This window comes from Ochlerotatus camptorhynchus, unplaced genomic scaffold (genome assembly GCF_037179485.1).
Source record: "Ochlerotatus camptorhynchus isolate MF236.1 unplaced genomic scaffold, CSIRO-AGI_Acam_v1.1 ptg000379l, whole genome shotgun sequence".
In the NCBI taxonomy this organism is placed as follows: domain Eukaryota; kingdom Metazoa; phylum Arthropoda; class Insecta; order Diptera; family Culicidae; genus Ochlerotatus; species Ochlerotatus camptorhynchus.
Genome location: NW_027040867.1, coordinates 3,847,027 through 3,863,737, shown reverse-complemented (window position 1 = coordinate 3,863,737; position 16,711 = coordinate 3,847,027). Strand labels below are relative to the sequence as shown.

The 16,711-nt window shown below is 42.1% G+C and overlaps 3 protein-coding genes across 4 annotated transcripts; 1 reads left to right on the top strand and 2 right to left on the bottom strand.

Moving 5' to 3' along the window:
- Positions 1-241: 241 nt before the first annotated feature.
- Positions 242-2,105, top strand: LOC135710342 (protoheme IX farnesyltransferase, mitochondrial). The gene is made up of 4 exons (XM_065232863.1): positions 242-473; positions 549-858; positions 928-1,123; positions 1,184-2,105. Exons 1-4 carry the CDS (start codon positions 366-368, stop codon positions 2,007-2,009), a joined length of 1,440 nt encoding a protein of 479 aa, XP_065088935.1. The 5' UTR covers positions 242-365; the 3' UTR covers positions 2,010-2,105.
- LOC135710341 (U3 small nucleolar ribonucleoprotein protein MPP10) lies at positions 2,103-4,434 on the bottom strand. Its single transcript, XM_065232862.1, has 2 exons — positions 4,182-4,434; positions 2,103-4,113 (listed from the first exon to the last, which is right to left on the bottom strand). Exons 1-2 carry the CDS (start codon positions 4,283-4,285, stop codon positions 2,208-2,210), a joined length of 2,010 nt encoding a protein of 669 aa, XP_065088934.1. The 5' UTR covers positions 4,286-4,434; the 3' UTR covers positions 2,103-2,207.
- Positions 4,435-5,526: 1,092 nt separating this feature from the next.
- Positions 5,527-7,359, bottom strand: LOC135710334 (uncharacterized). 2 transcript variants are annotated; one of them, XM_065232855.1, is made up of 2 exons: positions 5,641-7,359; positions 5,527-5,584 (listed from the first exon to the last, which is right to left on the bottom strand). In XM_065232855.1, the coding sequence occupies exon 1, from the start codon at positions 7,132-7,134 to the stop codon at positions 6,106-6,108; it is 1,029 nt and encodes a 342-aa protein (XP_065088927.1). In that variant the 5' UTR covers positions 7,135-7,359; the 3' UTR covers positions 5,527-5,584; positions 5,641-6,105. The 2 variants fall into 2 exon arrangements, with proteins under 2 accessions (XP_065088927.1, XP_065088926.1); XM_065232854.1 differs by having other exon boundaries at positions 5,543-5,849; positions 5,910-7,359.
- Between the last annotated feature and the right edge of the window lie 9,352 nt (positions 7,360-16,711).

The following is a 16,711-nucleotide window of genomic DNA, read 5'->3' as shown; positions in this document are numbered from 1 at the left end:
TTATTCTATCGAATGTCATTTGTTGCTCTGAGCAGACAAACGAGGTGCCAACAGCTGTTTCATGTAAAAAGATAAACATTGCAATGAAATACGAACACCACTAAACATTTGCACATTTCACAAACACCAATAAGCTTGTTGGTTGGACCTTATATAAATGACTTTGGATGTCTGTCAAGCGGCGCACACCGCAATATATTTTTTTCATGTGTGGTGGCGTGTTTGCCCTTTTCTCACCTCTCGTGAACGTGAATTTTTCAAAACACTTCACGCAGATCCGAGCGCGGAAGAAAAGTTTTTTTCTTTCGAACTTAAATCCTATTTTCCCTCTCCTGTAAAGATGCTATCCTGCCAGTAAAATAGTGATGCATAGATTTACGGTCATCAGTCGAGTGTGGGCCGAATCGGCTCGCCGGTTAACTACTCATCCAAACTCGCCGAAGGCACAAGGACATCTCCAAATCATCCGACTGGTAAGTGTAATGTTTTGATGATTACACAATCGGTATTATTTTGCGATGTTGAATAATTTTTTTTTTTATTCACAGTACGTTGGTAAAGCCCCCATAAGCCAGACCAACCTAACCGCATCGAAAGCATTGTTGTCCGACGATAAGAATGTATCGGAGAACAAGGCTCCACAAGTGGTGCCACTGGCGGTTCCGGTAATCCTTCCACCGTCGCTGGATCCCAAAGAAATAGTCAATGTAATTAGTAAATCAGTAAACTTGGCCACGACGGATGGCAGTATCAGTGGGAAGCCAAAGAATGAGGAAGTGGTCGCTTCCATTACGTCCCTGCCCGGCTTTAGCCGGTTGATTTACCACTATATGATGTTGTCGAAGATTCGATTGACTTGTAAGTGATTGGATTTTCCATTAATTGGGAATTGGGGATAATTTGTATGAACGTGATTCTTTTCCGCAGCTTTGGTGGTAATGACCACGATGGCCGGGTATGCAATGGCTCCAGCACCGTTTGAGTTGTCCACATTCCTGCTTTGTTCGGTGGGTACGACTCTCGTATCGGGAGCGGCCAATTCCATCAACCAGGTGATCGAAACGTCCTTCGATGCGCAAATGCCCCGAACCAAGAATCGAGTGCTGGTGAAAGGTCATTTGAGGTAAAATCTGTTGTATTTTAGTAAAAACTAGACGCTAACTAAATGATTTTATGTTAATAGCCGTCTGCACGCGGTTGGATTTGCGCTGGGCGCAAGTACGATCGGTGTTGGAATGTTGTATTGCGGTGTAAACGAGCTGACGGCCTTTCTGGGAGCGGCTAATCTAATTCTCTACACCAGCATCTACACCCCAATGAAGCGATACAGTATTCTGAACACATGGGTAGGTTCGCTCGTTGGTGGCATACCTCCGCTGATGGGCTGGGCTGCTTGTACCGGAGATATAGGTGTTGGAGCGTGGATCCTCGCTGGATTGCTGTACTGTTGGCAGTTTCCCCATTTCAACGCCCTTTCCTGGAACATTCGTCCGGAATATCTTAAAGCGGGTTACAAAATGATGGCCAATTCCCATCCCGAGCTTTGCACACGAGTTTCGTTGCGACATACAGGATATATCACGGCGCTATCCCTCCTCGCACCGGCACTCGATGTAACAAACGTTTGGTTTGCCGTTGAATCGCTGCCATTGAATGCTTACTTCGCGTACCTTGCCTGGGATTTCCAGCAGAAAGCCGACAGTAAAAGCTCCCGGAAGTTATTCAGGTTCTCTTTGCTTCACTTGCCTATCCTGATGGGGTTGTTTCTACTTAACAAAAAGGAATGGATTTTCTCGAAGGAGAAAACTACCGAAGAAACCGTGGCTGCCATAGTATCGGAGGAAATCACCGATGGAGAGCTTGTCGGAGAGAGTAAGGACGAGTATTTGGTACCAACTATTGTTGCTGAAGTTGGAAATCTTGGCAGCATCAAAGCGATCGAGGACAACCTATTGACGAACGTGGTCAGCGTTCTCCCGGTAACCGCCGCTGGCAAGCAGAAGCTGTGAGTGCTGAGATAAATTATATTTTAAATACCTACTGTTACAGTAATTGTTAACGATACAAATAAACTCCAATGATTGGACACAACCTCGTCCCGAAAATACCAGAAAACCCGCCTTTCCAAGACACACGGAAGTCATCGTAATACACACTGACACAATTCAAATATTATAACCATCGTCTTATAAAGTACTACAGGCAAATTACAGCTTGATGTGCGTGGCTTGCATCCCCGCACTGGCACCGTTTTTCTTGCCCTTCTTCCGACCGGGATCCGTTTTGCTCTTGATCTGGGAACTGACTTCGTCCTGCAGCTGCGAGAAGAATGCAGTCGACGACTTGGCCACTCCCTTGGTTTCGATCATGGTGCTGACGTTCTTCGCCTGCGATACCTTCTTCAAAAGCTTCTCCTGCAAGTCCTTGCCCTTCGGTACGACTCCCTTCGCTAGCAATTTCTGTTCCTTTTCTGCTTGCCGTTGGAATTTGTCCTTCTGGAAGCGTTTCTTCAACCGGCGTTCGCGGTTCTTATCCGTTTTAGAACGTTCGCCTTTGCTCATAACGGCACCCTTCGGTCGGTTGTGTACCTCTTCTGGGGCCAGCAATGTGGCATTGCTCGTGGCCACCGGTGCGACTTCTTCCATATTGATGGCCGGAGTATTGGTGATGATCTTCAGGTCTGGGACAGCTGGGCGTGGAGTGTAGTGGAAGTTCGAAAGGGCATCCAGCTGGGCGAGCAATGTTTTCATCATAATCCGTATTTCCTTGTGCTCTTTAGGTTCTTCCTCTTCCGTTTCCTGAGCGTCCGGATTGGCATCCTTCAGCTGCTTCAGATAGTCCTTCTCGTAGATTTGAGCCAGCGATTCTTTACTTTTCTCCGAATCAACTACCAACTGTTTGCGGTATTCCCGGGGATTGTCCGGCGGACGTACCTTTCGCTCTACGTCGTCGAAGGCCTTGTTTTTGATTCGCTGCTTGATGATATCCTCGAGACGCATCGTGGTTTCTTCAGTCACTACCGGCGCTGGACGGGTAGTGGATTCAAATTCCAGCACTTCCTCCAGTAGCGAGTTCTGCGGCCGAGTGTCGGCAGAAATTTCTCCCTTCAGTTGCCAAGGCTTATCTTGCAACAGCTGACCTTCCATTTTTTGGATCTTCTGATGTAGTTTTTCTTGCCTCAGTTCAAAGGACGATTTGGGACCCTCTTCTTTTTCTTCCTTTTCCATTTGTTCTTCTTCGCTTTCGTCTTCTACTGGTTCTGGTAGCGGAAGGTCAGTCTTTTTGATAGCACTTCCCGGTATAAAGTCGCCGGAGCTATTATACAATTCGAATCTTAATCGTCTATTGCGCTCCATTTCATCCTCAGAGTCCTCTTCATTAGCGACGGCTTCCGAACCACCCTCTTCGCTGTCCATTATTTCGCCCTGTTCTTCATCATTTATGCCACCGTCTTCTCCTTCATCAGAACCGCCCTCACTTTCATCATCGTCCTTGTCTTTCTCATCACCATCATCATCGAAGAAATCAGAATATTTCATATCCTCGGCCTCGCTGTCTTCATCTTTTCCGACGTCCGCACTGAAGTAATCGATCTCGATCAAAGGATTCTTTTCGGGCTTACCGTCCTGTCGCCTCTCTTCCCGTGCATCCTCTTCATCCAGAAATCTGGCCATGTCTTCCAGCTTGAAGAATTCATCATCTACAATTGATTTCCTGCTCTTATTCTTTGTTTTGCCCTTAACTTTGTCCTTTTTCTTTCGTTGCGGAACCTCTTCTTCTTTTTCCTCGAGTCCATTCTCGCTTCCCATCTCATCATCTTCCGATTGATCTTCCTCTAATTCTTCACCGTCATCACCACCAGCACTGAAGGCAAGCTGCAGTCGTTTCTCACTTGCCGAAAGCAGCTTAGACGTTTTGATAAGATCATTCCCTAGAAGTTGTTCATTTTTCAACTCCAGCTGCTGCCAAATCTGCTCCTCGTCCATTTCTTCCACGATCAACTCGTCAAGATAGGGCTTCTGCTCCACGACCGCTTCCAAATCCAGCTCCTGTCCATGATCGTACAGCAATTTTACAAGTGCCTTGATCTTTTCTGCTCGCACCGTCTGGGCTCTGCAAAAGAAAACAAAATCCAAAGTAGGATCGTAACGTGCACCCGACCTTCAAATTCCAGTACTCACGTTAGGAAGACTTCCGGATTTTTCGTGTGTTCACGAAACTTTTTCAAGGCTGATTTCAATCCTTTCTTCCTTTCGTCCATTGAGCCGTTTAATTCCTTTACCATTTTGTCTGCTGATATGGATTGACTTACCGATCCGAAGAAAACGTCTTAGGGGTAGAAATAGTGTATTGGAATAGGTATTTGCATTTATTTATTACAAATCCCACATTATTTCAGCCACAGAGATAGATTGCCAGAAAAATGCAATGCGTTCGCCGAAACTCGCGTGTTTTTATTTTGACATTTCTTCAAAGGTAAACAAACACATTGCTGTCAATAAAAAAGAATGGCATCGATGCACCCCTCAGAGATGGGTTCGGGTTACACCGTCAATGAAATCTTCCCTCACAGAAAATGAAAATTACCCAAAGCTTGAGTTTAAACAACCCAAAATTAAGTAAAGTATCCCATTGGGTAAAAATCAGTGTTATGATGGTTAATTTTAACTCAACGGTTGAGTAATACGTATATTACCTAGAGATGAGTAAAAAACATACGGAACTTTTGTGGGCCTCAATTTACTCAACGCTGAGTAACTTACTATAAAGCTTGTGTTGAGTGAAAATAACTCTGAGTTGGATGAAAAAATATTTCCACGACGACGCCATTTGTGATTTTGCTCCCTTCGAATGAAGTGTTCAATCGCGTGCGACGTCTGGAAGTTTTCTACCGCCATCAGTTTTGTTATTCCTCCATTGAGTGGTCGATTTATTACTTAAAACGCGAGTGGTTATTTATCCTTTTACATAGAAGTACCCGACGAGAAGAAAATCTTTTATTTTTTTCGTTCCACCTGGATTCTTAGTGAAGTTTCCTGTGGCTGTTCCATTCTCCTTCGACACCTTCGGTTGTTTGGTTCCGAATCCGTTGTGTATTGCCATACACCGACGTAATCTGGTGAGTTGTGAATCCTAAGCGCTAGTGGAGCGCAGATAATTAATTTCATTTCTGTTGTGTTCTTTTATTTTTAGGTATCCGGTACCTACAGCTTCCAGCACAACATCAGTTTCTTGATTTCCGTCCGTTTTTTTAACTTGGTTCCTCACGGTGGCGTCCGTATAAAGATGGAACAATTAAAGAATATGGTGGATGATGGAAGCTTTGTTCAGTTAGCATAATATTTTATTTGATTTGTTCGTTGTGTTTATTTTTATTTATTTATTTATTTATTTATTTATTTAACGGTTGAATGAATGACAATAAATATGTTGTTGTCGTCACGGTTTTTATTGTTCTTTATTTTTGACATCTATTCCGGATTACGTGCTCGTAATTAAAAATCCCGGTGAAATAACCCATGTGTTCGGATCTTATGTAGAAAAAACTTCTTCACAGCAGCCTTTTGCGTTTAGCAGCTTGAAGCTGAAATCAGATAAGATTTTTAATGTATTGTGTCAGTGTTACAATTTTAATCTTACAATTTTAGTTTCTTCCTTTCCTCCTGCAGGCAATCGGCGCAGCAAGTACTACTTTTAGGTCCACCCGGCTTCAAGACAATCTAGATTTTACAATTATTTTGGGTATATGAATAAATGATTTTGTTCTATTGGATACTAACCTAGATTTTGTAAATCAAAAACGCTCGACGTGGACGCTAATCAAATAGCCTTTAAATATTGATATTTCCCTAAATTAGTGTTTATTTTTATTGTTGTTGTTCAAACATAAATTATAAGGTTTTACTTACTTCAGTTAGTTTTAAGACAATTTAGCAATTTTCAATTCAAACTGTGAAAAATGTAGTTTAACTAGGATAGCTTCTAACAAATTGAACCAATTATTCCGAATCGTGACTTGCTTCTGTCCTATTCTTCTATCTGACGTTTTCAACTTGATAGACGTCACGACCGAAGTTAAGTTGCCGGCGATCCCTCGTGAAAGTTTTATTTATTGCAGCTGCCCAGTGACGTTGTACGCAACAAATCCCCGACCTGTAAACCCGATCCCGAATCATCCACTGGATCTGGATTACCATCAGAAATCTCCAGTACCGCCAACTTGGCAGTTGCCCGTTTAAACACTCCGCTGTTAGTCCGTACCATAGCCTGACGTACCCGTCCGTCACTGGACACGATAGGTTCTTCGACCACTCCTCGCACCCAAGCCTTTCGGCGATCTCCTTCAACGACGTACACCAAGTCACCCTTCTGCAACTGCTGCGATTCCCCAAACCATTTCGTTCGCTTATTGATGGTAGGAACGTATTCCCTTATCCAGCGCTTCCACATTTCATTTGATAGTTGCTGAGACCGTTTGTACGAGTCTCGTAGAGCCTGAGCTATATTCGTTGGTGGCACACTTTCTTGCGGTTCATTTGGCGCCGTCCCACGCAGGAAATGATTTGGAGTGATTGCAATTTCTGAGGAACTCTGAGGAACGAACATAAGAGGCCGACTATTTATCATATCTTCTGCCTCGGAGAGAGTGGTCAGAAGAATCTCGTCGGACAGTTTTCGCCCGTCATCCAATGCTGCCATCGACTGCTTCACTGTGCGCACCATTCTCTCCCAAACCCCACCCATATGAGGGGCGGAAGGGGGATTGAAGTGCCAGCAGGTTCGTGCACTGGTGAACTCTTCTGCGCATTCCTTATTCATTTCTCGAATCTGCTGTAGGATTTCTTTGCTGGCTGCCTTTAGGTTAGTGCCGTTATCAGAAAAGTACTCTGCTGCAGGGCCCCGTCGACATATGAAACGACGAATAGCCATAATACACGATTGAGCGGTAAGACTATATGCTATCTCTAGATGAATAGCACGAACCACCATACAGGTGAACACCACAATCCAACGTTTCTCCGAGTGTCGTCCGACCGTAACTTCCACCGGACCAAGATAGTCGACTCCAACATATGTAAACGGTCGCTGATATGGAGTCAACCGTTGCACCGGGAGTGCAGCCATCCGAGGCATACTTGGTCGATTCTTCTTCACCTTACACCAGACACATCCTTTCTCCACTTTTGTGATGAGCGAACTAAGCTTTGGAATTAAGAACCGCTGTTTGATCTCGTTCTTCACAGTCTCTCGGAAAGCGTGCCCAAACCTTTCGTGGAAACTACGTACTAGTTTCTCCGTGATAGTGCTGTCGCGTGGCAGTATTATCGGGAATCGTAAATCGAACGGAAAATGTTCGGCATTAGCACTTCGTCCTTCCAATCGAAGCACACCAGACGCATCTATAAGTGGTGTATATTCATATAGCTTACTTGACTTCTCTAGCGGAATCCAATCTTTGCGTTCCAGTTGTTGATTCTTCCGTAGTGTCTTGATTTCGTCACCGAACGATTCGCCTTGTGCCATCTTGAACAAAACCTCCTCTGCCTTCTGAAACTCTGCTTGTCGTAGGGGAATTCTAACCGAAGGAATTCTGGTCATAATCCACCTTTCTTGAGACGCCGTAGGTTGTAAGGTTTCGATAGGTTGTCTACGAGCCTTCAGCCGACAATTCGACACGAATCTGAAGAGGCAAGCTACTGTTCGCACAAATACATTCCATTTCGAAATGTTGTTAGCGTTGACGAACGGTTTCACCAGGGCGATGTCATGGAACAAGAACATGGCTCTCAGTTCTGTTTTCGTGTTTGGCGGAGGGAGTGCTTGTTGCGGCCATGTTTGTAGTGACATGTACAGAAATTCTGGCCCCCGAAACCATGGACTTGTGGAATGTAGTCCAGGATAGCGCCCCCACTTAGTTAGACAATCAGAAATGTTCAGTTTAGAGGGTATCCAGCGCCAATCTAACAAGTTGGTTAGGCTTAATATTTCACCGATTCTGAAGCCGACGAACTGTTTATATTTTCGCTGGTCTGAACGGATCCAGGAGAGAACAGTTTGTGAATCGCTCCAAAAGAAAATTTGCTGAATCTCAAGGGAATGAATTTGTCGAATATTTTTCGACATGCGTGCTGCCAGTACCGCTGCTTGCAGTTCTAAACGAGGAATAGTAAGCTGTTTCAGCGGGGCTACCTTGGATCGGGCCATCACCAAAGAACATCGTACTTCCCCATCGACATCAATCCGTAGCAAACCAGCACAACCAAATGCATTTTCACCTGCGTCACAAAACAGGTGTAGCTGAATCGGTCTAAAACAATCCGACTGGATACTCCCGAAGTAGGACCTTGGAATCTTTACCTGCTCTATTTCCGGTAACATGCTCATCCATAGATTCCACTTGTTCAGCGATTCCTCATCGATAGCTTCATCCCATTCACATCCCGTACGCCAAAGATCTTGGATCAACATCTTTCCCAGCACAGTAAAAGGTGCCAGCAGACCCAACGGATCGAAGAGAGACATTACCGTACTGAGAACTTCTCTTTTGGTAGGACGCTCTAGCCTTACGTTACGGAATGGAACCGAGCATGACAGCATGAGGTGAATCATATTATTTAACCTTGACTCACCTAGATGCCGCAATACGTCATCGGAGTTTGATGCCCAGTTCCGAATTTCAAAGCCGGCCTTCGAGTGGATAAAACGAACTTCTTTAGCTCGCCGTATAGCTTCTTCCTCAGTATCTACGCTGTCATAATAATCGTCGACATAATGTCGTTCGACAATTGCCTTTGATGCTTCCGGAAACTGATCTGCAAACTCCTGGGCATTGAGGTTTTTTATATATTGTGCTGAACACGGGGAGCACGTAGACCCGAAAGTGGCAACGTCCATAACATATACATCGGGCGGATGATTTGTATCGAAACGGAACAGAAACCACTGTGCTGATTTATCTGCCTCTCTGATGAGCATTTGGTGGTACATTTCCCGCACGTCACCACCAAAGGCAACCGGTTTTTCGCGGAACTTACAGATCACAGCAGGGAGTGAAGCTAACATGTCGGGACCCTTGAGCAAATTGGAATTTAGCGACACTCCATTAACTGTTGCCGCAGCATCCCATATCAGGCGCACCTTTTCTGGCTTTTTGGGATTCAAAACGACGTTCAGCGGTAGATACCACACTCTAGTGCAATCTGCCGCTGCCAGCTCGGCATCCGTTGCCTTATGACAATATCTTTTTTCCTGGTACTCCTTTATCTGCCGAAAGACATTCGTTCGCAGTTCTGGATTTTTGGAGAGTCGCCGTTCTAACGCTTTCAGTCGTTTCGTTGCCATAGGGAAACTGTCCGGAAATGTAGGATTGTCATACTTCCAGATTAGCCCGGTCTCGAAGCGTTCTCCTACGCGCACTGTGGTATTCCGCAAAATCTCCCGAGCTCGTCGGTCTTCGTCCGACTCTAGGATTGGTACAGTCGCCGTACAAGACTCCTCCAGAGTATACTGTGAACCCAACAGTTCATGGAGTTCCTTATTGCTCACGGTTTCGATCCCATGGTGGTTGACGAAGGCCTTAGCTGAAGTTCTTTCTTGATCTGTTCCATACACCGTCCAACCGAGAATGGAGCGAACCGCAATCGGCTCGCCAGGTGCACCGACTCTAGACTCCAAAGGTGCGAAAAGGTGTAAATTGTCCAATCCTATCAGCACCCTCGGTGCTTCTCCATGATAGTCTACGACTGGAAGGTTCAGCAGATGTCCGTAACGTTCTGCGATCTCGTCAAATCGAATGCTTTGTTGAGGTAATAAAAGTTCTCTAACGGTACGCGCATGCGAAAGTTGATGCTTAGTCGTACTTTCCCTGGCGGATATCGATAGGTTCAATCTAATCGACTGATCTTCGTGCCGCTTCATGTTTGCTGTCCATACTACCACCAACGGCTCCGGTACACCTTCGGCGTTGAGTTCATCCACTAGAGCGTTCTCCACCAGCGTAGCAGATGCACCTTCGTCCAAAAAGGCAACGGTGTCCACTGCGTATACACCGTAATACAGCGTGATCGGGATCATTCGAAAAATGACAGATCCTGTCCGAAGGTGAGTGTTGCATTCGACGTGAGCTACTTGGATGACTTCTTCGGCTCGATGTAGTAGCGGGTGGTGTCCACCTTTGCAATTATCGATGTTGCAGCGGACATTGAACGTGCACCGCGTTTTTCCGTGGTCATTTAGGCACGTTGTGCAGAGCTTATACTTCTCCACAATCTTCATCCGATTTTGCAAGCCGAGCTTAGCAAAGTCGTCGCAAAACCTCACCTTGTGATCGGTTCTCCTGCAGACCACGCATGGCAATCTTGCTTTCTGATGTGATGAAGGCTGTCTTCTGTTTAGCCGCATACTTTGTGCATCATGAGTGTGCACATATTCCTTCTTCTTCGACTTATTTCTCGCAGGGTCAGTCGAGGGCTCAGCTCCGATGAAGTCTGTTACTTCCGAAACCTCAGACACGATTTCGTTAGTAAAATCTGTGAATATCCTGAGCGGAGTTCCAATCTTTCCCCGCTTAAATCGTACCCAATCTAGCTTGTACTCCGACGGAAGTTTGCTGACCAGCTCTTGTACCAGCATTGGGTTACATACACGGACAGAAAATTGTTTGCATTGAACCAAAAAAACCTTTAATTGTATTTAAGCAAACAATTCCAGTTGAAATTATATTGCTTTTTGTTGTTTCAATAATACTTATTCATATAAATTCAAAATAGGATTCTTTTTGTTTTAAATAGCCACTTTTCAAATGCAACTATTGTAAAAATAACAATATTCTATTATTAAGCCAACAATAGTTAATTTTAATTATTTTCTGTGTCCATTCTCTGGGCCATGAAAGCAAAAATAACTACCAACCATTCCCTCGTTTTCACCCGGACAAAAATGTAAACAATAACAATACTTACGCGGTCCACGTAAGTATTGATTTTAATTGTAAATTTCGGGAAATAAGTGCAAGATTTTCGAAAATCTTGAGACTTGAGTTAAGTAAGTATGCTGCAATTCGAGCTGCAGTTGATAAATATAATCAATTTTTCTGTTGTTTTTTTTCCTTTATTTTTTTTCCGTCGATCTTGTTTTCCGTACTGAGTACCAATGCTCCCGACGCCAGGAAGGCAGCTCCCACATCTGGACCCTACATATCGACCCATCAACTCATGAACCGGGGGCTTTTATTTTATGCCTCAGAAATTCAATTACAATTTCTGCAATTTAGTTTCAAAATGAAAACGAAACATAAAAAAAATTGCCATAATATTATTATTTTTACATCAATAAACACATTTTTATTTCTACTGCGTGAATTGTCAGACTTTATAAAATAAATATGATTGAATCAACAAGAAATCTCTTTTAAAAACAATTTTGACAGCTTACGTCAAAACCATGAAAGCTCTTGTAAATTCTAAAAGATTTTCTTTTTGATTTAACAATCCATGGGTTTTTAGAAACAAAAATACTGGATTGTTGAAACAATAATGATTTCTTTTTGCAGCCAAAACAAAATGAAATTCTTATTGATTTTACGTCAAATATTATTACTTTTAAAATATTTTTTTCTGCGTGTAAATGGTCTTGCAGTCCAGCTGCTTCGAGGTGGTCGCAGAGTTGCTTAACGGTGATCCCGAAGTATAGAAAGGTTTCAAGTTTATCTAATCTCGGTGCTTGTGCCTTACGGACCTTCGCTACTAGCGTCTTGAGTAGCTTTTCCGGATTGCCAAAGAGTTTGCGTAAGTCATCTATTACTTCAGGCACCGAATCAGGTAGCAGTAAGCGGCTTTGGACGGCTTCCTTAGCAAGGCCCTGTAGACTGTCTTGAAGTCTCTTCAAATTATCTGTGTTGGTGAAACCGCATGCAGCTGTGGTGTACTCATAGCAGCTAATAAAAAGAGGCCAAACTTCTGGTTCACCCCTAAAGGTTGGCAAATGTTTCGAGGCCGCTTGTCGTGCGGCCAACTGTGCCTTAGTTGGACCTCTGGCCTGAATCCGTGTTTCTCTTGGTGACCCCGACCTGTTTCGCTTTCGACGGTTCAAAATATCACGGATGGCAGCAAGTTCTTCTTCCGTCCATTCTTCCAGCAACGGTTGCTCCTTTTCATCTTCTTCTTCTTCTTCTGATTCTGCATCTCCTTGGTTGACTTCTGAACCTTTTCCGAAAGCATCCTTCGCCTTTCGGTCAACTAGCTTTATCTTAATAGGAGCTCCAACTTGTGGTTCTTTCGCTTTCGGACGGGCCCCTCTCGAATCTTTCAGCGTAGGTTCCAGCCACTGACGTACTCTATCCAATGAATCACCAGTCTCAGCACCATCCTCAGCCGCCTCGTCTTCAGGGGTCTCATATTGACGTACCATATCGAGTTTCAACCTTTGGAACTTGTTTCTGAGTGATTGCTGCGTTTCTAGAAATGCTCGTTCATCCTCCAAACGTTGTTTTAGCAACAATTGTTCCTTCGCCAACAGCTCTCGCTGCTGGGCCCGCTTTTTCTCCATTAAAGCACATTCCATTTCGAGACGTTTTTCAGCAATTTTTCGCTGATCTTCCAGTTCCTGTTCTCGAGCCTCTCGTTCCTGCTCCAGTAATTGGAAAGCTTCCGAATTCGATGTCTGACTAGCTCCTCCGCTAACTTCCGATCCCGCATCGCTCTTTGCACCAGAACCTGGCTTTTTAGTTGCCGATTTTTTAGCGGCTCCCTTTTTGCCGGTTTTCGGTAAAGTTAGCATATTGCTGCACTTTGAACAGGTCCAAGACTCATTTTGAACATCATCCGTGACTCCGGCGCAGCGGTAGTGTGCCCAAAGATCGCAACTGTCGCACTGGACCATATCATCCAAGCAGTCAGAGTCCTGACAGAACATACAATTCTGATCGGTGGTTGCTACTTTAGCCATTTTGAGGTTACGTCCGATTAAAATTCTTCAAGTTTGTTCGGATCTTATGTAGAAAAAACTTCTTCACAGCAGCCTTTTGCGTTTAGCAGCTTGAAGCTGAAATCAGATAAGATTTTTAATGTATTGTGTCAGTGTTACAATTTTAATCTTACAATTTTAGTTTCTTCCTTTCCTCCTGCAGGCAATCGGCGCAGCAAGTACTACTTTTAGGTCCACCCGGCTTCAAGACAATCTAGATTTTACAATTATTTTGGGTATATGAATAAATGATTTTGTTCTATTGGATACTAACCTAGATTTTGTAAATCAAAAACGCTCGACGTGGACGCTAATCAAATAGCCTTTAAATATTGATATTTCCCTAAATTAGTGTTTATTTTTATTGTTGTTGTTCAAACATAAATTATAAGGTTTTACTTACTTCAGTTAGTTTTAAGACAATTTAGCAATTTTCAATTCAAACTGTGAAAAATGTAGTTTAACTAGGATAGCTTCTAACAAATTGAACCAATTATTCCGAATCGTGACTTGCTTCTGTCCTATTCTTCTATCTGACGTTTTCAACTTGATAGACGTCACGACCGAAGTTAAGTTGCCGGCGATCCCTCGTGAAAGTTTTATTTATTGCAGCTGCCCAGTGACGTTGTACGCAACACCATGGTTGAGTTAATTTGACCCAAAGCTAGGTTTTTTATTCGGAAAAAGTGGCCGGTAAAATAACCTATCGTTAAGTTAAATTTACCCAAAATTAGGTTTTTCCTTATTGATTAAATTTACCCACTGCAGTCTTTTCTATCATTTACCCAAAATTAGGTTTTTTCATGTTTACCCAAAATTAGCTTCTCGTACGCAACTTCGAGGTTGAGTCAAAAGAACTCTAATTTGGGTAATTTTTTATTTCTGTGTACACTCAACAGATTTTCCAATATCCAATCTAAAGCCTGGTACGCAGCTGAAAAGTAATGACGTTTTTACGTGCTACGGGATAGGACACGGAATGCAAAAGAAATTACTTTTTCTCAGCATTTCTTGACCCAGTACGCAGTTCAAAAGAAATCGGTAAAGGAAAGATCGATTACATTAGTATCGTGATCGACATGAAGGTGGCGCATTCTGAATGCAATTTCACTTTCCTTGCGGAATAATGGTCTGATCAATTATTCCGTTAGGTAATGTTGGCGTTTATTGCAAAACTGATGTTTTGGATGCATTTAAACAACATAAACACTAATAAGTGTTGATTTTACAATTTGACGACATCTCGCTATAATCTCAAAATTTAACAGACTATAGCTGTCAAATTTTCTTTTGGGAAAAATCCTCAAAAATTACTTTTCCGTTTTCTTTTCAGCTGCGTACCAGGCTTAAATAGATTAAAAGTTACGCTAAATAGCAACTCTTCTGACCAACGCATAGCTTGATATAAATAGAGAGAATACACACTTAGTTTAAAAATGGATTACACATCATAATGTATATTCTGCAAGTATACAAGCTATGTTTAAACTTGTTTTGTTCCTTTTCAGCTGCTGTCACACTTAGGGTTTTATTTTTATCTTCAATGCATACACGGTAGGAAAAAAGTACCCAACGGAAAGTTCACTTTTACCTACTTTTGACTAGTTTGTCTCCTTTTCTCCTTCTAATGTTGTCAAAAACGGAGAAGCAAAACCACTCAACAGAGGTAGTTAAGTGTGGGAACCCAACGTTAAGTATAATCATATTTACCTACTGTTGGGTACAACCAACAATCAATACGAAACTAACGATTTTAAATTGGCTCACTACTTGACTAGCCTATTGGTCCCAAGCAAACGATTAACGTACACCATTCTAGTCTAAATTCTAGTACTACGCAATGTTTGTTTTGATTCGCTATGAAAGTTTGACAGATAAAATGAGGGGTTATTGGTTTTTCCTATGTTTCGAGGGGTGAATCGATTAGCTTGGGACCGAAGAGAGTACCAGAGCTGAGCCAAAAAGTTGAGCACGTTATTTCGGGACCTTCTAGTCTTAGAGTTACCTCTATGGTACAACTAACTTACTTTTGGTTAAAAAGCCAGTGGAAAATTCCATACGAACTGCACACAAGTAAATGAAAATTACTTTGACCCGCTTTACCTTCTTTTGGGTTCCTGCACTATAGTGCCGAGATGAGTGAAAATAACTTAATTTTGAGTACTTTTTTCTAACCGTGTAGAGAAACAAATTATTAAAACAAAAACATTGAAAGCAATTTATTTTGAATTTTTCTTACATTTCCATTGATTTTGATACCGTTATCTTCATAAACTCACCGAGCATGTAGCAATCATCAAATGGGTTGTGGTTGCGTTGAAGGTTCCCTAATAAAAAAAAATACCATAAGCGAACGATAACCCAAATGATTGAACTATTCCACAAATGGTTTGGATGATACCCCGAACACATCGTTAAGCAAATTAACCATAACATTTTTATTAGGGTTACGTTTTATTTAGTGGTAGCTGTGGCTGATTTCCGGACTACTGCTGACTTGGCTGGCCAGACTGACCACCAGGTTGTCTTGTATAGGGTTGGAATTGTGGTTGTTCGTCCTTTTCTCGCTGCACCGGGTCCATCTTCTGCGTCGTGCCGAGACACTCCTTGGAGAATGCTTTCGTTTTTATTTTTCACTCACTTCACGGCAGCAGGGATGGAGCAGCTTTCTTGTGCTGAAATCGAAGAACATAACTTTCTCAAACACATACCATCTTCAAAAACAACAGAAGTATACCTTAAACCATTTAGCATTCTTCTTCCAGAACACAGTCCGCTGCCTAACAATCGGTTTTCTATGCCATCGCGTACGTTTTCTTGGCAGAGTTCGAAAGGATTCCTATACTATTTTGTTCAATTTTTCGCGCACTGACAAATTTCTCAACAAGAAAAACCAATTTTCAAAAACAGATTCCTGTCAAACACAACGCATTTATCCACTAAATGGATTCTGCGCCGTTATTCTGACTTAGTATAATTATGAAGTTGAATTTTAATATTATCAATGTATAAATATTACATAACCAGAAAATGATTAAATTTTATTCTATCGTTGTTTAATAATATATTTGAGTGTACATTTTGATTCGCAATCATTTGAACAATAAATTTTTCCTATGTTCAAAATGGCGCACTATAGACTAAGATTTTGTTTCCGTGTTCGGTAAATTTTACCGAAATCAGAACAGCTGAACGTTCGGTAAAACTTTGACCTTCATTTTCAAGGCTATTGAATTTGAAAATAATATCAAAACATATTTAACCTTGTTTAAATTAACAAATCTTGTCATTTTAGTGGACATTTAGTTTTAAAATAGCTGAAAAGCAATTTAATTGAATTGCATAAATTTTACCGAAAAATTCAGCTGTTCAGATTTCGGTAAAAATTACCGAAGTCGGCGATAGATTCTAAGTGTGCACACTAAGATTATTTTACAGATTTCTGTAAAATTTTACCGAAATTTAAACAGCTGAACGTTCGGTAAACAATTTTACAGTTTTCCTGCACGGAGAAGAATGAGTCTAGTTTGAAACAACAAAAAATATGGTTGAAATTCAAACTAATATTCTTGTTGAATCAAAGTCAATATTTGTTTGTTGTAAACCAGTGAGTTAATTCGAAATAAACGACTTTATCACCTGGTTTCTACCCATATAACCGTATTGTCTCAACATAAATTTTGGTTGATTCAAACTAAGGGTATAGTTATTTTCAAACATAAACAGATTTGTTTAAACCAAAACTTAG

What these genes read in the sequence shown, in the direction of transcription:
- LOC135710341 (XM_065232862.1), bottom strand. Translation starts at nt 4,285, where the DNA reads ATGGTAAAGGAATTAAACGGCTCAATGGACGAAAGGAAGAAAGGATTG. An exon ending in AATCCGGAAGTCTTCCTAAC is followed by an intron (nt 4,114 to 4,181) that starts GTGAGTACTGGA and finishes TTTCTTTTGCAG; the next exon opens with AGCCCAGACGGTGCGAGCAG.
- LOC135710334 (XM_065232855.1), bottom strand. Translation starts at nt 7,134, where the DNA reads ATGCCTCGGATGGCTGCACTCCCGGTGCAACGGTTGACTCCATATCAG.
- LOC135710342 (XM_065232863.1), top strand. Translation starts at nt 366, where the DNA reads ATGCATAGATTTACGGTCATCAGTCGAGTGTGGGCCGAATCGGCTCGC. An exon ending in ATCTCCAAATCATCCGACTG is followed by an intron (nt 474 to 548) that starts GTAAGTGTAATG and finishes TTTTATTCACAG; the next exon opens with TACGTTGGTAAAGCCCCCAT. An exon ending in CTGGTGAAAGGTCATTTGAG is followed by an intron (nt 1,124 to 1,183) that starts GTAAAATCTGTT and finishes TTATGTTAATAG; the next exon opens with CCGTCTGCACGCGGTTGGAT.